This window comes from Momordica charantia (assembly GCF_013281855.1).
Source record: "Momordica charantia cultivar OHB3-1 chromosome 7 unlocalized genomic scaffold, Mcharantia_2.0 BLBB01000007.1, whole genome shotgun sequence".
In the NCBI taxonomy this organism is placed as follows: domain Eukaryota; kingdom Viridiplantae; phylum Streptophyta; class Magnoliopsida; order Cucurbitales; family Cucurbitaceae; genus Momordica; species Momordica charantia.
This window is the reverse complement of record NW_028275165.1, coordinates 984,648-1,003,815: the sequence shown is the minus strand read 5'-3', so window position 1 is coordinate 1,003,815 and position 19,168 is coordinate 984,648. Positions and strand designations below refer to the sequence as shown.

The following is a 19,168-nucleotide window of genomic DNA, read 5'->3' as shown; positions in this document are numbered from 1 at the left end:
GCTATGACCGAAGCCGAGACTAGATACCCTAAGATGGAGAAGTTGGCTCTCGCTTTGGTCACCTCGGCCCGACGACTTAGACCATACTTCCAAGCCCATACGGTGGTAGTGTTCACTAACTTGCCCCTTAAAAGTATCTTCCACAAGCCGGAAGCTTCCGGACGCCTAATGAAGTGGGCAATAGAGCTAAGTGAGTACGACATCCAGTTCGAACCCAGAACTGCGTTGAAAGGACAAGCAGCGGCAGATTTCATAGCCGAGCTCACACCACCTTCCGAGCTGAGCGAGTCCGACCAACTTTGGACAGTCTATGTCGACGGATCCTCCAATGAGAAGGGGTGCGGAGCCGGGGTCCTCTTGCTCGGACCAGGGGGTGAGCGATTTGAGTATGCCTTGCGGTTCAGCTTCCGGACTTCTAACAACGAGGCTGAGTATGAAGCATTTATTGCCGGCCTGCGAATCGCTCGAGCATTAGGGGCCTCTTGTGTTAAGGTCTTCAGTGACTCCCAGCTGGTTGTGAGCCAGATCAAGGACGAATACCAAGCCAAAGACACCCGAATGGAGAAGTATTTGGGCAAGGTCAGATCATACCTCGCCCAGTTTCGAACTTACGAGGTAAGCCGGATTCCGCAAGCAGAGAATTCTAATGCTGACGCCTTGGACAAGTTAGCATCGGCGTACGAGACCGACCTCGCCAGGTCGGTCCCTGTCGAGATCCTAGATAATCCCTCGATCTTAGAGCCAGATCTGATGGAGATCGGCGCTCCAGAATCCTCATGGATGGACCCGATCACGGACTTCATTAGGGGCAACTCACCACAAGATCCCAAGGAGCGCAGAAAGTTGGCAAGGCGGGCAGCTCGGTTCGTGGTCCGAGATGGGGCATTGTACCGACGTGGCTTTTCCCTGCCTCTATTGAAATGCCTAACCCCTGAAGAGGGCCTGTACGTCCTCAGAGAGATCCACGAAAGAGTGTGCGGCAATCACTCAAGCGCCCGGTCGCTGTCAGCCAAAGTGATCCGGCAAGGATACTATTGGCTGACCCTCAGCCAGGACGCTAGGAAGTTCGTTAGAACTTGCGACAATTGCCAACGCTACGGAACCATAATCCACCAACCTCCCGAGCTGCTCACCCCCGTCTCAGCCTCATGGTCATTCGCGCAGTGGGGGGTAGATATCATTGGTCCTTTCCCTTTGGGCAAGGGCCAGACCAAGTTCGCTGTGGTTGCTGTGGATTACTTCACCAAATGGGCCGAGGCCGAGGCGCTCTCCCACATAACGGAATCCAGGGTCACGTCCTTCGTATGGACGAATATCATATGTCGCTTTGGTATACCGCAGGCCATAGTGACAGACAATGGGAAGCAGTTTGACAACGCCAAGTTCAAAGACTTTTGCAGCAAACTTGGCATAAGTCATCTCAGCTCGTCCCCCGCACATCCGCAAGCAAATGGGCAGGTGGAGGCAGTCAACAAAATCATCAAGCGAGGCATCAAACTTAGACTGGACTCCAAGAAAGACAGGTGGGCCGAGGAGCTACCAGAGGTTCTGTGGTCGTACCGGACCACCCAACGAGAGTCGACGGGTGAGACCCCGTTCTCCCTGGCCTTCGGCTCCGAAGCTGTAGTCCCGGTTGAGATCGGCATGCCATCTGACAGAGTAGAGCATTACGAGCCTACGACGAATGAGGATGAGCTGCTCCTCAACCTCGACTTGTTGGAAGAAAGGAGAGCAATGGCCCAGCTACGCCTGGCGGAATATCAGGGCAGAATTGCCAGACATTACAATGCCCGCGTTCGACCTCGGGCCTTTCAGGTCGGACATCTGGTCTTAAGGAGGGTCCAAGCGCATGTGGGTGCCCTTGATCCGACCTGGGAGGGCCCGTTTGAGATCAAGGGCATAGTCCGACCTGGGGCATACATATTGGCCGATATGAAAGGAGACGTCCTCGCGCACCCGTGGAACGCGGAGCACCTGAAGCGTTATTATCCTTGAAATGCCAATAGGATTTTCAATGAATCTGTAAAGACTGTTCCAAAAGAATTATGATCGGAATAAATGTGATGATTTAATTTCATGCTTCCGAGCTCGACCAGAAATTAAATGGGGGCCACGGACTCCCACGCGATCGCATTCCAGCAGTTGGTTCAAATTCAATCCTCTGAAGCCTAAGGGTACGAGGTGCGATGCCAAAACCACTGACGAACTTAAAATTCAAAACCTTCAAGGCAAAGGGACGATGTGAAAAGTTCAAAATGATCAAGCCTCCGAACTTGGGGGTACGAGGAATGATATGAAGAATAGCTACGGACTTAGGATTTTAGCCTTTTTACCTTTTTTCAGTTAAGGGTGAAATGTTAAAAATCCAGAGTTGATGCAATGCATCGAATGCTAGACAGAGATTCAAATTCAAACTTTCAAATCATTTTAATTAAAGGGGCGACCTCAAAGCTGCAGTTCAAAGGAGAAGCAAGGAAAAGAGGTTGCCAACAACAAAGTAGAAGCAAATGGGAGTCTCTTTATTGAATGAAGAGCAGAGCCAAGGCTTATAGACCTTGCAGCTCTGCCCTGACACTTACAAACAAAAAAAGAAAAGGGAGGGAGAACAGCGAAAAGCCTCGTGAAGGGTGGTCGCCTAAGAGCCTACTGGGGGAGCGCCCTCTTGAGTGGAGCCGACCTGGTCCTTTTCGGGATCGGATTAGTCAGAGTCCAGATCTCTGACATACTGATCCACCAACGCTTGGGGGCCAGGGGTGCCGCCAGGCCCAGACGCCCACTTCTCGGCATACCTCCTTTTCAGACCGCTGAGATCGATCTGAAGGTCGGGCATGTCGGAAGCAATGCCCTTCATGAGGAACTTGAAGCCCGCGTCAGAAAAGTCTTTGGCAAATCCATCGAAGTCAGGATGTTGCCTAAACGATTCCTCCAGTAGGACTCCATTGCTGAGGCGCTCCTTCGCCGTCTCCAGCTCGGCAGTCGCATGCTCCAGCTCCTTGTCCTTCGCTTCAAGCACCTGGAGCATGTCGTCCTTCTCCTTCAGGAGCTGGAACTTCTCCCTCTCCAAGCCCCTGGTGATAGCGTGGGCAGCTCGGAGTTGGGTTTTGCGCCTGTCCTCTTCCTTCTTCAGCAGCTCGGCCTGGGACTCCACCTCGGCCTTCAAAGTCTCCACCTCAGAGTGAGCCTTCAACAGCTCATCCTTCATGGTGGAGGAAGCAGCCTCCAAGGCAGCGGAGAACTCCTCTTTCTCCCTCGCTGCCAGAACTTCCCTCCCATCCAGCTCGGCCTTGACAGCCAGAGCCGATTGAATGGAAGCAACGAACGCCTGAGAGATGGTACAAGGAAAACGTTAGATCGAACTACCTGTTGGGCGAAATCAAGCAAAAATGGGGCACTAGTCTTACCTCGGCGGCGTAGTCGATGGTCCTCTGCAGAACGGACCCAGGGGCGCTCACAAATTTGGATGCCCTCCTTAGGCAGCGGTCCAAACTTGCAGCTGAGATGCGGGACACCTGGTCCCTCACCCCGGAACTTGACGGCTCAATTCTGAACCGTGCCGTCACGTCGGATGTCCCGCCCATCCTGGCCGCAGGATCGTCCACCCGATCTGCGAAACTTGCAGGCAAGACCCTGCAAGCTCCGACCTCCGAGGGGGAGATCGCCTTCTTTTTCTTCCTTCTTCGCTTCAGAGGGGCTTCCTCCCTCACCTCCTCGCCCAAAGGCGGGGCGTCAACCGCCTCGGTCTGGGCGCCCACCGCCTCGGTCTGATCCCTGGGGCGCTTCTCCCTCGAGGGACCCCCAGAAGACTCCAGCTCGATCACCGGGGCTGGATCTTCCGAGGCAGGCCCTGCCACTGCAGGGGTGGCAGGTTTCGAACTCTGAGCGGCCTCAAGAGCATGGGCTCGGCCCTTAGACTTGCGCTTCACGTCGCTTGCAAATCCGCAAACCATGGCTGCGAAATAAAAACAGGGGGTCAACACAAGGTTAGAGGAAAAAGGGGGGAGGCAAGCTCGGCATACCAAGTTCAGAGTTCGGCCTTGAGGATTCAATGGGTCGAACTGCAGGGTTGTAATCTAGCAGTCCGGACTCAAGCAGCAGTTCGTCAGTCACCAGGGTTCCGACCTTCCTACCCCTCGGAAAGCGCTCCTTGTAGTATTTCAGCGTATCGAAGGAGGCTTGCGTAAGCTCGGGGACTGGTCGGATTGAAACTGCACGAAAACAAAATCCGAGTCAGACTTGAATGACAGAAGAAAATTACGAAAAGTAAGAACTACTCCGTACCTAGGTTCCCAAACCTAGTGGGGACGTCAAAGAAGGAACGACCTGACTCGTCCTTTGCGAGCCATTCCCCGGAAGCGTAGAACCACTTCCTCACCCATCTCTTGATGGAGGTCGGCCCCTTAACTATACCGCCTGCGCCTTTCCTTGCGCACATATAGAACCGACCAGGCTTCTTAGCTATCCTTTTCGCCTCGAAGCACGCGAGGAGCTGGTCTACGTCCAACAGCTCGGCCTCCTCACTATCCCGAGCTCGTAGCCAAAAGAGGATGGCCAAAGCGAAAATGACACCCCACCCATTGGGGGCCACTTGAGCCGGAGCCAACCCAGTCCGGAAGAGAAATTCTTGGACAAAAGGGTGAAGGGGAAGTCTGAGGCCGTACTCAAACATTTTGAAGTAGAGAGTGACCCATCCCTCTGGAGGATTGTCAGCTCTCTCCCCCTCTTCCAGAAGCCTGAGGAGGATGTTCTCAGGGATAGCGAACCACCTACGAAGGGATCTGAGGTAGTGCTCAGGTATCCTAGAAGGGTATTCCAAACCCTGACCTGAAGTGGAGGCGTCACTATCCTCCCCGTCATCGGAGATTCTAAAGTTTTCTATCTCCTCGAGCTCGGACTCTAACCTACGAGCTAAATCGGATCCTAGGTTGCTGCTAATAGAGGACGACATGGCAGTTACGTTCGAAGGAGAGAGGGAAGAGACCGACCTACCAAGGGTTCGAGCTGCCTTCAGATCGAACTCCAGGAATTCAAGGAACGTAAGGTATGATCTGAAGGATTGGGGGCATTTATAGCTCGTCGGAAGAATTTCCCCACCGTACACGTGTAATCAACGAGCGGCTAGGATCCTCTCTGAGATCCGAAGCGTCGGAATATTTGAATATTCCGACTATAAATCTTCCGCGACGGTTGTATTTTCCCACAAATAGGAAGTCGCCACGTGTCCAAAGCAAGTCGAATGAACTTCTCTGCCAGGTCGAGATCGGACCAGACAGAGAGGGGGCCAATGTTTGGGGAAGGGAATACCCTGGACACGTGGAGGACCCCTATTGGTGCTCCAAGATGGCTCATGAGTCATGCCCAGCTCGGGGAGCCGAGATGGCCGCCACCAACACCGACAAATGCTAAGTATGAGGGCCGAGGTGAACCTGGCCCAGGTCTGACCTACCGGGGAGCTCGGTAGGGGCCGAGATGAGCAACTGTCTGCAGCGTGATTATCGAGCGTAACCGTCGGTCCCGAGATTACCGGGTGTAACCGACGGTCCCGAGATTGTCGAATGTAACCGTCGCTAGATTAGCGGGACCACCACCCATAAGTAGAGGACCTCACTCCCCGATCAGGTACGATGATTTCTGGCCTCGAACTAATCTGGGAATCCGACCTATACTAACTTGATCGTCGGAGTACTCACCTTTTTGTACAGGTCCGCCCAAGCGTCCAGGTCGGTCCGGAGTCCGAGTTCGAGCTGCAATCTGGAACACACTGTTGTGCACATTCTTGCATAAACACCATCCATTTATCTTCCTCCTTTTTTACTCTAAATCTCCCTTCACCTTGACAATTAGATCCACGTTTTCTTTTACATTAGTAAGCAAACACTGTCAAACTCGACATGGTCTCTATAGCTTTTGAAATTAGTTTTAAAAATGATTTACTCAAAGTTTACGACAAAAGAAGTCATATATCACTATGATATGTGAGTTTTTCAGGGGAGAAAAGTTGGTTTAAAAACTATTATTGATAATAATTAACTAAACCATAGAGTCTAAATTTAGACTTTTAAAACTATAAGTATCAAATTGAACCAAATCTACAATTACACAAAAATCTGATTAAAGCTCAAATCATAAGGATTAAATTCATAACTCATTATTCTTGATGAGATGTTAAAATCTCACCCCACAAACAAGTCGAACGTAGGTTACCTTTTCACACAGACAGTGGTTCCTTATCGGTCCTAAACTGGAAATCGTAGAAATGGAAGTCGGAGAAACGTCCTCGTATTCCCAGGAGATCTGTTGTCCATCTCAGAGCGTGTCGATCTGAGTATACGAAAACGGGAAGTCGCAAAAGCCCCATTTTACGACCGCATTCATCTTCAGTTTTGACATTGGAGGTATCGTCACAGTATTGGTACAAGACACCAACAATTTATGTTTGTGTGTTTCTCCCCTGGAATATTCTGCACCAGCCTCAAAGGAAACACTGATGTTTCCATTTCCAATGGTTGGAATCCCGGCAGAGAATCTGACGCCCAATGTGTTGGTCCAACTTTCCTTTTGTTCTCAAAAGTGAATGTGAATTGGACAGTGGCGACTGTATTGGTTTTGTTTGTGGCATCTCCTTTGGCCATTGACCAAACTCTCTCGCCATAGATTTTTGCATCCTTCATGCGATACTCAATGTTTTCTATTTTGCTGGATACTACAACTTCTGAGACTTTCATGTGGACTTCTAGTTAGAACATGAGGAAGATGAGAAGTCGTGTCATCGTGCATGCTCTCTGTGTTGCCCTTCATTAATTAGCATTGTGGTTTAATTATTTACTTCTTATAAGTCCATTGTCTTAGTTGGGCATTATTTTGTTTTCTTCCTTTGGCCCATTAGGGTATGTATTATTTTGTTCTCATTCTTCTGAGGCTATTTATTGCCTCCAAAGCTAATAATGAAACTATCTTCTCAGCCTCCGATTGATGAGCCACCTTCTTTGACCTAAATTGTTTTACTTGGTATCAGAGCCACCAGCTCATCCATACCCTGTGTCACTGATGGAAACTATTGAAAGTCCATCTAAAACTATTGGAGATGATATCCTAAACCCAACGTCACAAGTTACCGTCAACTCACTATTCCCCATTAACCCAACCTACATACATCCTTTTGGAAATCCACTCTCCACAGTCCTCATCGTGAAGCTAGATGAGAAAAACTACATCCTAGAGAGGAAGACGGTTCTTGCTGTGCTGAAAGATCAAAAACTAGATGGCTTCATACTAGGAACTAAGGCGCAACCTGCAGAGTTCTTACTAACAGAAGGGGTTGGTTCGTCGGAGCCGACTCCAAATCCAGCATATGAAGCATGGTCCACAATGGATCAAGCTTTCCTTGAGTGGTTGTACGGGTCAATGACCCCACCATAGCATTAGAAATCATCAATTTTCTCCACCTAAAGACAAGTTTGGAAAACCTTAGAAGACCTTTATGGATCTAAGGCATGAAAGCAACAACTAAAGGCGGTTCTACAGAACACTAAAAAAGGATCAATGAAGATGAGTGAATATCTCAGTCTTATGAAAGAAGCTGCAGACAACCTAACTCTTACTGGAGCACCCGTTGCAATAGATGACCTCACCTCCTATGTGGTTTTCGGCCTAGATGCCGAATATTTGCCGGTAACTTGCCATATCAACAAGAGTGAAGAGACATGGCAAGAACTTCATTCCACACTCATCACATTTGAGAATACTCTCATCAATCTCAATGTGATAAATCAAAACTCTGAAGCTGTAAATATTACAGCTAATGTGGCCTACAATAGGCAGAATGCAAACTCAAACCAAAGTTACTAAAACCAAAGTTACTCAAAGTCCACAAGTCAAGGAAGAAGCCACCCAAGCAACAGAGGAAATCATCGAGGAAGAGGTCAAGGAGGAAGAGGAAACAACTATCGAAACAACACTTCCAAACCTACTTGTCAGGTATTTGGTAAATATGGTCACTCTGCAGCCATTTGTTTTCACAGGTTTGAAAAGGACTTTGTACCCTCAAGCCAGAACAATTGCACTCGAAATGCAGCCTACATTGCAACCCCAAAAGTGGTTGTCGATCCAAATTGGTTAGCAGACAGTGGGGCATCCAATCACGTCACTCCATACCTGTCCAATCTTCAAATCCAATCCGATTATCAGGGTAATGAACTTATATCAGTGGGTAATGGATCCAAACTTGAGATTGTCAATATTGGACACAACACACATAATACCAAGCACTCATCTGTTAAGTTGAAGAATATTTTGTATGTCCTAAATATTAAACGAAATTTACTGAGCATATCCTAGTTGACTGCTAATAATAATTTTGTTGTGGAATTTCACTCAAATCGTTGTTTAGTGAAGGATAAGGCAACATGGAAGGTGGTGCTTCGAGGAAATCTCAAAGATGGTCTCTATCAACTTCACCTAAATCTACCTAAGCCAACAACTCATGTTCATGAAGCCATGTTATCTAATCCAGTATCTAGTCCTAGTCTTAAGTCAAAGTATCCAAGTTCTATTAAGTCTTCCTATCATTCTACATTTCGTGTTGAAAAAGGTGATGGAGTTAAGAGAATATGGCATCAACAATTAGGTCATTTGTCCGATAGAGTGTTGAGCCATGTACTCAAATTTTGTAATGAAAGGATTCCTATTAATGAAAATTCTACCTTCTGTGATGCTTGTCAATTCGGAAAATCTCGATCTCTCCCCTTCAAACAATCAACGTCTAAGACTAGTGCACCACTTGAGCTTGTTCATTGTGATCTTTGGGGTCCCTCACCAATTTCCTCAACAATGGGCTTTAACAATTATATTAGCTTTGTTGACAATTTTACAAGGCTAACACACATTTTTACTTTAAAAAAAAGGAGTCAGAAGCCCTAAGTGCCTTTACCCAATATCAAAGTCTTGTTGAACATAGGTTTGACAAGAAAATCAAAATTTTTTAAAGTGATTGGGGAGGAGAGTTTAGGCTTTTTGCTCCTCTACTCAAAGCCAAAGGAATAGAATTTCGACACACTTGTCCTCATACTAGTGAACAAAATGGCATTGTAGAGAGAAAACATCGCCACATAGTGGAAATGGGATTGTCCTTACTAGCTCAAGCATCAATGCCGTTGAGATATTGGTGGTGTGCCTTTCTCACTGCAACCTATATTATTAATCGCCTACCTACACTTATTCTAGACCACTTGTCCCCCTATGAAAAGGCATTTGGAAAAAAAAAACAGACTACAAATTCTTCAAAGTGTTTGGTTCCTCGTGCTTCTCATGTTTAAGACCATACCAAACGCATAAATTCCAATTTTATTCCACCAAATGTGTTTTTCTATGCTATAGTGAAGAACACAAGGGTTACAAATGTTTAAGCTCAAGTGGTCGTGTCTACGTCTCTAGAAATATCATATTCAACGAGGAGGAGTTCCCCTTTAAACATTGCTTCTTATCCACCTCACCACCTACTCAACAGTCCCATGAAACCATTACAACTTGGTTGAATACACCTCATGAAAATACCCTCCAAAACAACCATTCCAATACTCCATCACTTTTGCCTAGCTCCCAACCTAACCCAAGTATGTCTCCCATACCATTAGAGAATCAAACCACCAGTGACCCAAACTCTCTTGAAGCACCACCCAACTGTGAACCTACTTCAACACAAAATGCTACTGAAGGTGCTGAACGTAAAGAATTCTTTGATAATCAAACCATAAATGTGGAGCAAACTGAAAATGAAGGAACATGTGTGTTGTCCAAAATAGAGGAAAACAGGGCTGGTGTTAGTCACCCCATGCAAACACGGTCCAAGAGTGGAATTTTCAAGCCAAAAATCAGAAAGTATCTCACCCACTCAACTGCAAAACAGAGAAAAGTAGAGGTTGAAAGTGAGCCACGAACTATTGCTGAAGCGTTAAAAAACGAGGGCTAAAAATCAGCAATGAGTGAGGAAATGGAAGCCTTAAAGAGAAATAATACTTAGAACCTAGTTCCCTTTTCTAGTAGCTACAATCTAGTGGGGAACAAATGGGTTTTCAAGACTAAGTATGATCAAAATGGAGCCATTCAAAGACTCAAGGCGCGGTTGGTTGCAAAAGGTTTCCATCAACATCCAGGTTTGGATTTCAATGAGACCTTTAATCTAGTGGTAACAACTCCTACCATTCGTATTATATTGACTATTGCAGTGGTAAAAGGATGGAACATGAGGCATCTCAACATAAACAACGCCTTCCTAAATGGAAGACAAGAGGAAGATGTCTACATTCTTCAACCACCTGAGGGGTTTGTTGATCATAAAAAACCAAATCATGTTTGTAAGTTGAATAAGGCTCTCTATGGTTTAAAAGAAGCTCCTCGAGCTTGGTATGATAATCTAAAAGGTGCTCTCACAAAGTGGGGATTCAAGAATTTTAAGGCTGACAACTCCCTTTTTCACATCACTTGAGGTAATCAAACTCTCTTTATCCTTGTTTGTGTGGATGATATTCTTGTGACCGAAAATGGCAAACAAATGATTGAAAAGTTCGTCGAGCAACCCAACAACATGTTTGCTCTAAAGGATCTAGGAGACCTTGATTACTTTCTCGGCATTGAAGTTATTAGAAATGAGAGAGGTATGTATCTCACTCAAACAAAGTACATAAATGACCTATTAGAAAGATTGAATTTGAGTCATTTAAAGCCATGTGGAACACCAGCGGCTGTGGGCAAGTCTCTTTCAGCCTTCGAAGGAGAACCAATGGAAAATGCTAAGCTATATAGGAGCACTACAATATCTTTCACATACCAGACCAGAAATTGCGTTTATTGTGAACAAGCTTAACCAATTCATGCAAGAACCTACTGTAACACATTGGAAAGCTGCAAAATGAGTACTAAGATATCTACAGGGAACGAAATATCATGGGTTACATTTAAAGGCTTCAAATGGAATGCACCTTACTGCCTTTTCGGATGCTGACTGGGCCTGCAATCCAGACGACCGACGTTCAATTTCAGCCTATCTTGTGTTTCTTGGAAACTCCTTGATCTCGTGGGCCTCTAGAAAACAAAAGGTGGTGGGTCGGTCAAGCACGGAAGCCGAATACAGAGCCCTCGCTCACGCTGCTGCCGAACTAAGCTGGACTCAATCAATTTTAAAGGAAATTGAGTTGTTGCCGCACTCTCCTCCAATAATTTGGTGTGATAACACCAGTACTCTTGCTCTAGCTGCCAACCCAGTTCTTCATTCAAGAAGTAAGCACGTCGAAATTGACCTTCATTTCGTTCAAGACAAGGTGTTGGCCAGGCAATTGGATATACGGTATGTGCCCACTAGTGAACAATTGGCATATGGTTTAACCAAAGGTTTATTAGAAGCAAAATTCAAAGAGATGATAAACAAAGTCAACGTGCTGGAAGCTCCGTATCGTTTGAGGGGGGAAGTTAGAACATGAGGAAGATGAGAAGTTGTGTCCCCATGCATGCTCTCTGTGTTACCCTTCATTAAAAGCTAATAATGAAACTATCTTCTCAGCCTCGATTGATGAGCCACCTTCTATTGACCTAAATTGTTTTACTCTTCTGCACTTCGATTTGCAGCATTCAAGTAATTTTTCTTTCCATCGATGGTGAGTGATAAGCAGAATTGGTTGTTCCCCATGTTACGAAGAGCCACAATGTTGTGGTCAACTTTCACCGACTTAAACAATGTGTTGGGATCGTCCTTTCTGCCTCTTTGTTAAGAATGAATAAACCACCACCAATGCAGGGGTCTGAACACACAGACATCATGTTCTGATACCATGTTAAAGATTAATAAACCACCGCTCTACCAAAAGCTTAAGGTAATACGTTGGGTAAATTTAATTCATATATATAGATTCTCAACAAATAAGAATGAATGAAAATATTCAATTTAGGTTTTTTTTTTTAATATATGTGAGTGTCCAAGTCAACTTACGTCCACCTCGACTAATCTTACCAGGCAACACCTGACCCTACAACATTCGGTGTTGGGAAACACATAGGAATTCCTAAATTGAAAAACATGTGATTATTGGGATTTGAACCCACCCGCTCCTAAGAAACACATAAGAATAAAAAACCTATGATTAACCTAAATTGAAAAAATTGAATCACAAGTTTTTGTTTCTTTAACATGAAGTTTTTTAATTTTGTGTCTGTTAGGTCTTTATAGGTGGTTAACTCTATCAATTTACGCCCTCGTTAATATTTTGTTTCGGTTTTCTATTTTGGAAATTTATAAACGTTATTTCCAATGCCCCTATGTGTTCTCTTTTTGTTTCCTTAACTACTTTCTTATAACATTTTTAAACCTATGTGAAATTTTGAAAATTAAAAAAAAAATAGTTTTCGAAAAGGGGTATTTTAATGGGTAACAAAAAAAAATATTGATCATATTTATTAGGGCAAAATACATTTTTGGTCCATGAGGTTTCAGGTAGGTGTCTATTTGGTCCCTGAAACTTTAAAATGATCGTTTTTGGTCCATGAGGTTTGAAGTAGGTGTCTACTTGATCGCTTTTGGTCTTTGAAGTAGGTGTCTACTTGGTCCCTGAAGTTTCAAAATGAATATGTTTGGTCCTTAAGTTTAAAGTAGGTGTCAACTTAGTCCCTGAAGTTTTAAAATGACACTTTTCGTCCCTAAAATTTGAGAAATAGTTCTAAATGGTCCCTGGTTTTTTTTATTGTTAATTAATTAATATTAAAATGATATGGCAAATTGCAATTAAATTGTTTATTATAGTTACTGATGTGGCAAATTATATTAATTAAATAATATATGTGTAGGTGACAGTACTTTCTCTCTCCTCTCCTCATCTTTTTCGCTCTCTTTCTTCTACCCTTTTCCGACGACCACCACGTCTTTGTTGTCGCCGTTCGCTATTCATACCGGACATATACCATTTAATTAATATAATTTGTCACATCAGCAACTATAATAAACAATTTAATTGTAATTTGCCACGTTATTTTAATATTAGTTAATTAACAGTAAAAAAAAAAATCAGGGACCATTTAGAACTATTTCTCAAACTTCAGGGACCAAAAGTGTTCATTTTAAAACTTCAGGGACCAAGTTAACACCTACTTTAAACCTCAATGACCAAAAGTGTTCATTTTTAGACACCTATCTCAAACCTCAGGGATCAAAAATGTTCATTTTGAAACTTTAGAGACGAAGTAGACACTTATCTGAAATCTCAGGGACCAAAAGTGTCCATTTTGAAACTTCATGGACCAAGTAGAAACCTACCTAAAACCTTAGGGACCAAAAATATATTTTGCCCTATTTACAAATATAGCCACGAGTATTTGGTTTTGCAAATATATTAATATTTATAAAATCAAATTTTTTTCAATTTTTTGTTATTCCAATTTAGCCTCCAATATTGATATACTTCATGATATACCGAATATAAAGTTATCATTGATATATCTAATATGAGGTATATTAATCACATTAAATATATGAATATTACAATTTATATTATGTATATCATTGATAAATTTTCTTCGAGTTAAATATTTTATTTTAAATAACATTTTAACTTTCTTCTTGATATATAAACTATATCAGTGGTAAGCTTGCATTATATTAAATATACCAATGATATACATTTTATAACTGATATATCGAATATAAAGTCTATCACTAATATATACCAAATATAAAGTATATCCATAATATACCAAATATGAAATAATACTAAATATATGAACTATATATTTCATATTAGATATATGATTTATAAATCTCTTCGAGTCAAAGATTTGTTTTTGTAACATTTCTTAGCTTTTTAATTGACAACATCAACTCATAAAAAGAATATCATTGATATAACTAATCTATATAATATGAAATATATCAGTCAGTGGATGAAATATGATATATATCATATTAGACACATCATTGATAAATCTTCTTTGAGTTAACATGTCAAGTATATCAATGTTATACAGTGGATGATATACATCATATTAGGCACATCATTGATAAATCTTCATCGAGTTAACATATAAAGTATATCAATGTTATATAGAGTATATATATCAGTTATTAATTAATATACTTAATATGATGTATATTAGTCACATTAAATATATTAGCAATATTTCAATATTCCTTTTGAATCCTTGTTTATGTTATTTAAGTTTGGCTAAGAATCCAATATACTTTTAACAAATATGAAAAAATAACTAAAGAAATTGTAGGAAAGCAAGCATTAACTGTACCTCTAAAAACGAAATGATTATCAAACACGACTTTAATACTTTTGCGTCGTGATTTATGGTAAATTGAAGCGTTAGGTGTATATAATACCTTCTTCTAGAATGAGTATCCAATTAGGATCATGAATCCAGAACTTTCAAGAACCGACATTTCTTATATGAATAGTTCCATCATTCTGAGGGAAGATTTCATGGATAAGCGATGGATGTTCAACATCAATTCCAGAGATTTGCAAATACTCACCATTGCGTCTCAAGTACTTGCCATTGCGACCCTTAAAGGTCACGTGCTTGGGGAATATAAATAATGAATCTCAATCCATAAATGCAAAGAATGAATATGTTGGGTTTGTAAGATGATTGCAAACGAAGTTTCATATTGATTAGGGAAGGAAGTGATCATGGGTATGTAAGAGAGAACAATTATCTCCATCGGTATGAGGCCTTTTGGGTGAAATAAAAAACAAAGCCGTGAGGGCTATGCCCAAAATGGACAATATCATACCATTGTGGAGTTACTCGGGGTATAGACCTATCCTCGGACGCCTCGGATTCCATCTTGGAATAAGGACTCAGCACACTTTTCCCAGTGACTTTGAGGAATCCATCTCCTAAAATCTCATGATCTTGTACACACCGCAGATATGCTCCAGTTTTGGGGTCTGAAGAACTTGGGTTGAATCGTTGCAAAGCAAAATATTTTGGGAGTTGCTGTACTGATTTACCTTCATCCGATGTGTCGGTTGTCTTTCTTGTTATTGCTTTGTACTTGTTTTCCAGCTCCCGTAACTCAGCCTCATCAGCAGCTCTCATTAATAAGGTAGGATCCATCGTTAATTTTGTCCTAATTAATGCCCTCTCTCTAAACTCTTTTTGCTCTCTCCAACCCCAATAACCTAAACCCACTTATATATATGCCATGAAAAATGAGAATTGTGACATATGTGGATGGGTTTCGGTTAGGGTTCGAAGATATCTCCAATAATTTTTTTTTTTGGAAAATTATAGTCGGTTGCGAAAATCTTTTATGTATTTCAAAATATGTCACTTGCTTTTAAAATTTTCACTTATATTACTAATATATATCAGTGATATATCATACACTCATATCAGTAGTTGATTAGATGTATATTAGTATATCAGATGTATATCATATACATATTGCAAGTATATCAGATACTCACATCAGCAGTATATCATATATATATCACATATATATATCAATAGTCAAATATATTACAGATGTATATCATTTAGATAAAGTTGTCATTTTAAAATTGGACCTCTATTTTTTTATTAAAAAAATATAGGACTTGAATGGAAGAACAACATGGTAGGTGATACCACAAGATTTTCATGTCTCTGCCGCTGCGTCATCCTTGGCCAGTTGAGATAAAATGTAACAAAAAAATAGTATCTAAGAAACTATAGAAATATAGTAGTGGTAGCAAATTCGAACATAAGTCCATGAATAATGCACATGTTACGGTCTCAAAGATTGATGGTTCGATCCGCTGCCTCAATAAGGTAAACATATTGAGTACAAATACTAAAGATAATTAGTGATTAATAATATTTTTAGAAGAAAAGGTTTAAATTGGTTTTAGAAATCTGCTTAATCCAGCTATTTTGAACTTTCCAACCCTCCAATTTTAGTCCTGAACATTAGTTAGTGTTTATGGTTCAAACACTCCTCGTTTCTGCTAATTACCATTAAATTTTGAGGGGTAGAAGGCAAGAAAAGAGATATTCTTTTTTATTTTACAAAAAGTTAAAAGAATTGTCAAATTTTTGTTGATGGTTGGTGGGAAGACCGGATTATATATTTTTTAAAAAAAAAAAAAATTTGTAGTCGTCTTATTAATTTGCATAAAAACACATTTTAGTATATTCCATTTATTCTTTTCATTTTAAATGATCTAACATAAATATAACATTTTTTTTTCATTTACATTTATAAAACTAATTTTAGTCCTTTCCCTTGGTTCTTTTAACTATTAATAATTATTTAACTTATTACAATACAAATTCGTACCAAGTTCTTCCATTCTCAAAATTCAATGTAATTTACAAATTCAATCAAATAATTGGATAAGTAAAAGTGAAAAAATATTCAAAAATGTCATTTTTTACAAAATTTCTCTCATTTGAAATAATTGTTTGTTTGCAACATTCAACTATGTAGTTTGAATTGGAAAAAAAAAAGTGTATTTATATCTAAAATATTATGATTAAAATTTCACAAAAATAAACTTAATAATCAAGCAAGACGAACCAAAAGTTATTTTATAAATACATATTTGTTTTCAACCTAATCTAATATCTTACGTAAAAAGATAGTAAAAATACTAACAATTTCAAAAAAAAAAAAAAAAAAGTAAAAATGTCTGGTGGGAATAACAATAATAATGTTTAAAATATAGAGATTGTGATAATACATATCTTTCTTGAATAATTGAGCCTTTGACTCTTTTTTAAAAAACTAAATCTAATTATAATTTTATTTAACTATCAATAATTGGGACCTCGTTATTGAGGTGAAGAAAAGTTTGGACCGTGGGGACTATAGATTGATTTTTTCAATTGAAACGAATAAAACTATAAAAAACGATTAATGAATTTTTTTTTAAATGACAATGACAATCGATAAGTTGTTTAAAAATATCAATACATGTAAATGGGACGTGGTTCCAGTTTGATACAATGTTATTTTATTTCTTATCTTGTTATGTTATAATAACTATGAAAGTTTCTAAAAGAAAAGAAGTCTTTGTGAATTATTGTTTTCTCGATAATGTAGAATTTGTAAAGGGTCTATTATTGTTTCTTTCCAACTAAATGGACCATAAAGTCGATCCGAGATGGGTTATTGCTTTCAAACTGACAATAATAATTCAATTATGAAATACTATTGTGCCAAATTATATATGATTGTATTAACATTCACCAAAAAATTTAGACAGTGAAAAATAATTGTTAGTTTCAACTAGTATAATCAATTATCAATTACAATTGGGCCAGTTATATGTTTATATTAACATTCACGACAAGAAAAATTAATCATTGTTTTCAGTGATACATTCATAAAAGAATTAATTTTAAACTAAATCTATATGATTCCTCGATTGTGTCCATTAATTCCACTATTAATTAAAGAAAAAATTAGGGCAATCGCAGTGGGTGGATAGCAAAAATATTTTATCTATTTCAGAAAATGTCACCAGCTTTTCAAATTTTCGAATATAGTAAAATATTTGTATTTTATTTTTAAAATTTTTATTATTCCAATTTTACTCTTACGATATCCGATGTATATCTATATTCGATATATATTCAATCTATACCTGATATACATCTAATTTATATCTGATGTACATCTGATATACTTCTGATATAAATCTGATGTACCCCTGAATCTGGTCAATATTAGGGTATTTATCAAAACAGTTTAAATCTATAATCAAGCTAAACTCCCTCAATCCAAATCTTCTAAAGTTTTCATTTAGATTGAATACCACCGTATCTCATGGGCTCTTTTAAGATATTCGATGAATTAGATGCACTAATAACTGTAGTGGGCATCTCCTAATATTAAATGACAAAAAGTGTCCAAATGGTCCACTTCCAAAGATTTCGATTTGGATTGGTGTTAGCATCTTGAGAATATTATCTATTGATTCTAATTTTGAATATTGTTGCACTTTTTCACCAGAATACCATATTTCATTCTCCTGTTAAAGTAAAATTAGCATTATATCATATGTAAATCAAACTATTACATCAATAATATATCAGACACTCATATCAGTAGTATATCAAATAGTCATTTCAGTAGTATATCAAACACTGATATTAGTAGTATATCAGGCGTATATGAGACTATGACATCAGTAATATATCATACACTTATATCAGTAGAATATCAAACAAGAATATCAATAGTACATCAAATGGAAATCATAGGGAAATCGAAACAACGTAGGAGTTCAAACACAGGACCTCCCGCTCTGATACCATGTTAAGGATGAATAAACCACTACTCAACCCAAAAGCTTAAGCAAATGTGTTTGATAAATTTAATTCATTTATGAATATCTCAACCATTTTTTTCAATTGAGCTAGGTGAGTAAAATGATAAAAAGTACTTCGAACTTTATCGAGCGATTGACGAATCTTTGAAAAATGTCAAGCAATTATATAGTTTGTTTCTTTTTTTTTAATTAAATGACAAGTGATATAATTGACAATCGCTACGTAATAAAAAAATAGTAATTAAAAGAATGTAACATCTAATTCTATATATGGTCCCGACAAGACAAGTGATGGTACGTATTGTGATAGAGTGGTCCCAAATTTACATAATGTTATCCCATTTCTTTATCCCGTTACTTTTTATTATTAACTACAAAATCTTATATTTTTCAACCAAAAAAAATAAAAAACAAAAATTATGGAAGCATCTCTTTGGATTATTGCTTTCAAACTGATATAATTCGAGTATCAAGAACTATATATCAAGGTTTTAAATGTCGATGTCGATGGAAATATTGGAATCTCAATTTCATGTAACTATCAATGGAAATATTTATAAAATGTCGATGTCGATGGATATTTTTGTAAAAGTTATAAATATCAAAAAATCGTAAAAAATATTTAAATTAAAAATAAACATTTTACTATTTATAAATTAATTAAAAATAATTAATATTAATGTTATATATAGTGACATTTTGTTTTTTTTTTTCACATTTGGTTGATTTTCTTGTATTATGATGGAAATGTCGATTCATCTCTCACGTCGATATCAAACCCATGAAAACATGGATATATCAATAGAAATGTCGATGTGTCGGCGGACATTTAGAACCATACTATATATGGGACACAATTATATACT

At 39.5% G+C, this 19,168-nt stretch overlaps 1 protein-coding gene and 1 pseudogene across 1 annotated transcript; both read right to left on the bottom strand.

Moving 5' to 3' along the window:
- Nucleotides 1-2,574: 2,574 nt before the first annotated feature.
- Nucleotides 2,575-11,898, bottom strand: LOC148209975 (uncharacterized). The gene is made up of 4 exons (XM_088126206.1): nucleotides 10,974-11,898; nucleotides 4,017-4,205; nucleotides 3,402-3,949; nucleotides 2,575-3,322 (listed from the first exon to the last, which is right to left on the bottom strand). Exons 3-4 carry the CDS (start codon nucleotides 3,945-3,947, stop codon nucleotides 2,699-2,701), a joined length of 1,170 nt encoding a protein of 389 aa, XP_087982332.1. The 5' UTR covers nucleotides 3,948-3,949; nucleotides 4,017-4,205; nucleotides 10,974-11,898; the 3' UTR covers nucleotides 2,575-2,698.
- On the bottom strand, nucleotides 5,793-7,996 carry LOC148209976 (uncharacterized; annotated as a pseudogene).
- Nucleotides 11,899-19,168: the final 7,270 nt, after the last annotated feature.

What these genes read in the sequence shown, in the direction of transcription:
- LOC148209975 (XM_088126206.1), bottom strand. Translation starts at nt 3,947, where the DNA reads ATGGTTTGCGGATTTGCAAGCGACGTGAAGCGCAAGTCTAAGGGCCGA. An exon ending in CCATCGACTACGCCGCCGAG is followed by an intron (nt 3,323 to 3,401) that starts GTAAGACTAGTG and finishes ACCATCTCTCAG; the next exon opens with GCGTTCGTTGCTTCCATTCA.